Consider the following 6,340-nt stretch of genomic DNA (forward strand, 5'->3'; position numbering starts at 1 on the left):
GGGCCCACGTCATTCCAATATTTGAGATAGAAGAACGGATGTAGACCATCCGGACCAGGTGCCTTATAAGGTTTGAATCCTTTCAGGGCTTGAGTAATTTCAACATCAGTGGGAATAGCTTGTAGAATTGATAGTCAGTATTCTCCATTATATTGGAAGGAGCAACCTGAACATTAGAAGTAGAAAGTGTATGATCTGTGGCAAATAAATGTTGGTAGTAATCAAATATTTGCCTACGAATTCAATCAGTGTTAAAAGTCCAATTGCCCACTGTATCTTGTAAAGCAATAATCCTAGTTTTCCTTCTTCTCTGAAGAGTAGTCACGTGGAAAAACTTAGTATTTGCATCACCATCATTTAGCCAAGATATCCGAGATTTAAGTTTTCAAATATCTTCTTCTAAACGAAGAATCTTACTGTAATCAAGAGTTAATTGATGCTCTAGATTTTGAAGGAAATTACTTGTAGGGTAGTGAACAGAATATTGAATACCCATGAGTCTAGCTAGTAACTTACGTTTACGCGTGAATATGTTTCCAAAAGTGTACTTATTCCAGTGTAGAGCAGCCTCTTGGAACTGCTTTGTGGTGCTAAGGAGGTCTGCACTATTATCCCAAACGTCATGTACTAGCTGATGGAATTGAGGGTGTGTTGTCCACACTGTTTCAAACCGGTAGATTTTCTTATAATAGGGTCGTCTAGATTCTAAAGTTAATAATAGTGGACAGTGGTCCAAGGAAGTGCGGGATAAATGTTGAACCGATGCCTCAGGATATATGTTAAGCCATTCATAATTTGCTAAAATATGGTCTAGTCGTTCTAAAATTGTGTGACCATGACGATGTTTATTGGCCATATGTACCTGCTCCCCCTAAACCCTAAATCCATCAAGTTACAAGCATTTATAAAATTATTGAAATTATCCGCTCTACTATTACTTATGGGTAGGCCCCCAAACTTTTCCCGCGCACTAAGTATTTCATTAAAGTCCCCTCCTATCAGTCATAACACATAATATTATTACATTGTTATGTGGCTTTCATTAGCTTGTTTAATTTAATATCTATTTCTATCACACTCCTTTTAGTATAATACAGATAAAAATCAAAAATTATTTCAATAGTAAATTTGAATCTATTGTTCATATTCCAAAATATGATTTTTCTTATTATATTTCAGGAAAGAACTCTTTTATGTCAAATTCAAAAAAGTTATATCCTTCAATTTTTTAATTGGGCTGCATTTATAAAAATTATCTTATGCTTTAATAACTGCACACAATTTAGATATTAATTATAAAAGTTAATTTTTTATTTGTTTGAACACATTATATCTAATGATAATATTTTCACTATCATTTTATTTCTCTATTTACTATTTCTAAAAATAATAAAATTATGAAATGAAAGAGAACAGATCAAGTGGTTAGTGAATAGTTATATTTTGAAAGCTATCAAAATTTATTTGCTATAAGAGTGTGAGTCAATTTTTATTGATTTCTACCATAAATTAAATTCGATCAAATCTAAGTTGTTTTTATCCTCATTAAATTTGTCTAAAAATCTATTTAGATTATGTCTTAAAAATGCTAAGTGATATTTTCTGAATACGCCACTTGGCTTAATATCATGCCTCACTACCTTCCTTATAATATAATATAGATAGAAGTTTTTTCTTATCTTATAAATAAATGTATACTTTATGTAAGATCTTATTTTACTGTTTGAATTTTTTAATTTATGAAGTCAATAAATCTTTAATATCTAAGTAAATTTTAGTTTTATTTTATATTTTAACTTACTCAAAGTACAAATAGTCATAGGTTATCTCAATTCACGTCTTTCTATATTTTTTATTTTTTTCTATTATAGTTTTTTAATTAATTTTTTACCTCCATATTTCTAGCTAATTTAGAAGAAAATCTAATGTAGTTTGATCAATATATATATATATATATATATATATATATATATATATATATATATATATATATTAGATTTGTTTTAGATATATTTAGATTTGTATAGGATTCATTAAACTACTTCCCTTAATTATGTTTTCATTTATAATTTCTAATAATTAATGTTGTCCTAAAATTGCCAAGTAGCTTCATTCTAACTTACCTCTTGGCGTAATCACAATGTATACTACCCTCCTTTTAGTATAATACAAATTTTGTGTCTAAGTGAAACGATATTATCTAAATTAAAAGGGAGGGAGTATTTAATTTTGATAGAGTTCTATTTATAAAGGTACTAAGAATGTTATTACAACAAAAAAACACAAAGGAGATATGTGTTGTGTAATTCCAAAAAGCTAACCATCCGTATATAAGAATACCACTATTTCACGCCAAAACAAAGATTTCTCTTTTCTCTCTTTACTCTTTTAGCTCTCCCTCTCAAAAATCAAATCTCTGTCTTCTTTCAAAGTACTCAGTTCCTTAAAAGAACCCACTCTTTATTCACCTGAAACCCCAACAAAAAGGCCATACAAGAAACAGCTCAGAAAAAATGTCTTCAGAAGTTGGCGACAGACGTCAGGCAAGACTGCCGGCGCCGGCAAACGGAACACGACCATCGGAACCGGAGAACTTGCCATGTCCACGCTGTGATTCTACGAACACAAAGTTCTGCTACTACAACAACTATAATCTTTCTCAACCTCGTCACTTTTGTAAGTCCTGTCGCCGTTATTGGACACGTGGAGGCACCTTACGTAACATCCCCGTAGGTGGTGGCACACGGAAGAACTCCTCCCACAAACGCCCTCGCAATACCACCTCCGTTACACCTCAAGAATCGGTAAATGCCACCCCTATCACAATGGTCGGGTCGGGTCAAGCATCCGGGTCGGGTTCAGTTTCATTCATGGGTTGTGAAGTGAACCTCAACGAGTCAGTGCAAGAAGCTGGAGGGGCAACTAATGGGACGTTTACTTCGTTGTTGACAGGTCCAGTGGGTGGTGGGTTTGTGCCATTAGGTGGATTTGGGCTTGGGCTAGGCGGGTTTGGGCTTGGGAATCTTGATTGGCCCATGGAGCAGGTCGGCGGAGGGAATGGCGGCGGCGGAGACGGTGGTGAGAATATGAAGTGGCAGCTGAGTAGTGGTGAAATTGAAGGTGGCGGCGGCGGAGGAATAGGTGATGATGATTGTTTTGGTAATTGGCCTGATCTTGCTATTTCTGCACCAGGGACCAGTCTTAAATGAAGTACTGAGTAGAAATATTATACTTTAATAGTTTCATGGAAGAAATCGAAAAAAGGAGGTTTTTGTTCTCTTTTGCTTTTGTTTCTCTTTTTAAAACTTAAATGGTCTGTCTTTTTGCAAGTTTTTGGGTGCATGGATTGGTTTGGCTGTAGTAATATGAGAATGATTTACAAAGGAATGGAAAAGCTTGTTGGCAAAGCTATTTTGCTTGGAGAATTAGTGTTTTTGGATTTTTGTAGGGTTTTTGTGTAAATTTATTTTGGGGGTCTTCCTTTTTTAACAGAAATAGGTCCAACTTCATGAACTGATCAAAAATATATTTTCTTTGTTGTTTTCATGAATATTTACTGTCCATATTATTTTTGTTGTTTCCTATGCTTTTTTCTAGTTTCTTTCTTCCATGGTTTCTGTTGTTGTAAAAGGTGCAGTACTTTTGGGGATTTTACTTTTCTTTCTTTTCTTCCCATTGGCTTTTATGGGGGTCCTCCATTTTGCTTTTATTATAACCTGAAATAATTTGATCTTATCATCTAAACAATTGTGGTTTACTAGGGAGAAAAGGGGGCCTGGTTACTGGTTAGGGTCCGAGAATCTCGAAAAGCCTCTTTGTTTCCAGTTTTATAGGGAGGGGCCTGCCCCTTCCTTCGACCACTGTCAAACAATTGTCTTGAGCACTCCTGATTACATGACATTATCTTCTGTGCAAGAAGAATATGTACATGTCCTGTCTTGTATTCATCGTTTGCTCGTGCATATAACCTTTTATTTATTATTTTTCACGTCAGTGACGGAATTAGGTATACTATTTCATAGAATCCTGATTTATAAATTAAAAGTGTAAAGTCTTCATAGATTGCCGGATGCATATTACTGATATTCATTATAACTTGACTCATTTATTACTCTAGCATGGAGACGAGTGAGGTCCGATATCGTGTCTGAAAAAGAGGGCAGCCCCTTGCACTAAGCTTCCACTATAAACAGGGTTCGGAGAAGGGCCGGACCATAAGGGCCTATCGTACGCAGTCTTACCTTGCATTTTTGCATGAGACTATTTCCACGGCTTCGAACCCGTGACCTCCTGGTCTGATATCGTGTCTATTGTGTTGAATTTATTAGGAGTTGGAAACTGACCATTTATGATTCGTGCGTAGGGATGACAAAATGGTTAAAAGAAAACAGTTAACCACTCATATTTGTTGCGTTTTTTTCTTTAAAGGGTATGAATGGGAAATGGAAGAGGCACCTTTTGGATTGCACCTCTCCATATCACCCTTCCTTTGTCTATAAATTTAGAGGCTTGGCCTCATTTTTAAGACATGAAAAAAAAATCTGAAAATTTCTCTCCTATTTCCTATATTGTTGCATTATTTTCAAATAAATATAAGTGTCAAGTGTGATTTGCTCCGTCTGTTGAGTTTGCTGCAATTCTGTATTCGATTGCCAGTATTGCAGAATAGTTATTGCCGAGTAAAAAAAATAAATGGTGAAGTTTTTAATCTTCAAACCGAGTAACATCTGATACAACTATATCTAATAAACGGTGAAATTTTTAATCTTCAAACCGAATAATATGTGACACAATCAAATTTAATAAACGGTGAAGTTTTTAATCTTCAAACCGAATAATAAATTGGAGTAGAAAATCACAAAGATTTTAATCTCCAAAACGAGTATAAAGTTACTTAGACTTTAATTTCCGACAAATGAATAGAAAGTCACGAAGTGTGAATTGAAAATGGAGGGACTTTAAGCCATTGGGCTTTAAAGTAGAAGAAGTGTGAATTGGAAATGGAGGGAAATAAAATGGAGGGAAAAATGAAAATTTGAAGAAGTGAACTTTTGTCTTGCCCTTTGTCCCTCATTGGTGAGGGACAATCACATTTGTGTGCTTATATATAGAATCACTTCTTAAAGCTCTTAAAAGGAGTTGAAGAGAATGAACCCTCGCGCCGTCGTCGTCGCTCGCTCGGCTCGACTTCGGATTCGGATTCGGATTCGGATTTGTCAAATGATCGATCGATAAGATTATTTTTGGACAAAATTTATTTAATTAATTAAATGCCAAATCACTGCTGAAAATACGCCAGAACCCTGCTGAAGATTCAGAGGGACTCTCTAGCCGCGGTTCTGCCGTAACCGCGGTAGAACCGCGGCAGGAAGATTCAGAGAGCCTCTCTGACCGCGGTTCTGCCGTAAACGCGGTAGAACCGGCAGCGTATTCTTCTGAAAAGGCACCTTTTCCAGACACCTCTTCTGATAATTGCCTATAAATTCTGAGGCAAGACTCCATTTTCTACACACGAAAAAATACTCCAGAACTTCTTTCTTTTTGAATATACTGCATCCTAATTCGCAGTCAATCTCTCTCCAATCCGTAAGTGTGATTTTGCTCCGTTCTTTGAGTTCGTTGGGATCCTGCAGGATTGCCATTGTTGCAGGAAGGTTTATTCCGTTTTATCCTGGGAGGATTTAATCCATTACCTTGGCAACTTGTGAGGGGGTTAAAATTCCTTAAGGACACACAAGAAACTTGTGGACTCGGAATATTTCTGATTCTCTACTATTTTTCCAGATTTCTTTAATTCTTCTAACAGTTTTGTTTTTTCTGATTTTGTGTTTTAACATAGTAACGCTCACAAGCTGGTGTGGCGTCCACTAAAAATGTGTTGGATAATGAACTTTTTAAAAACGGGTCAAATATGGATAAAAACAGGGGTGTGTATTCGATTTATCGATTTGATTTTGACCCTTATCGATAATTACTTATCGATTATCGATTTGTACATATGCTTATCGTTATCGTTTCAATAAGGTTTCGATTTTTTCGATTTTGATTTATCGATTTTTGGGGCTTATCGATTCGGTTATCGATTACACCAATAAGAAAATTTGCGGGATTCTACGGAAAGTATATCGCTATAAACACACCTAACTAATATGGACCAAAAGAAGCTAAAATAAGACGAACACCGTTTATAACATAAAAATTGTGTCAACAAGCACATGCAACGAAACTAAAGTAAGGGATCAAATGTATGCCACCAACACTCCAACGGTATAAAAAAAAATACATCATCACGGCTAATTCTATTTTCCATTAATTTGAACTTCATACCCTTGAGCTTTAA

At 35.4% G+C, this 6,340-nt stretch overlaps 1 protein-coding gene across 1 annotated transcript; it reads left to right on the forward strand.

Annotated features, from left to right (window-relative positions):
* Nucleotides 2,278-3,673, forward strand: LOC109224932 (dof zinc finger protein DOF3.4-like). The gene has a single exon (XM_019389506.1). It carries the CDS (start codon nt 2,514-2,516, stop codon nt 3,207-3,209), a length of 696 nt encoding a protein of 231 aa, XP_019245051.1. The 5' UTR covers nt 2,278-2,513; the 3' UTR covers nt 3,210-3,673.

The sequence above is a fragment of the Nicotiana attenuata genome, chromosome 4 (genome assembly GCF_001879085.1).
Source record: "Nicotiana attenuata strain UT chromosome 4, NIATTr2, whole genome shotgun sequence".
NCBI classification, from domain to species: domain Eukaryota; kingdom Viridiplantae; phylum Streptophyta; class Magnoliopsida; order Solanales; family Solanaceae; genus Nicotiana; species Nicotiana attenuata.

Coding starts and splice junctions, on each gene's coding strand:
- LOC109224932 (XM_019389506.1), top strand. CDS start 2,514: ATGTCTTCAGAAGTTGGCGACAGACGTCAGGCAAGACTGCCGGCGCCG.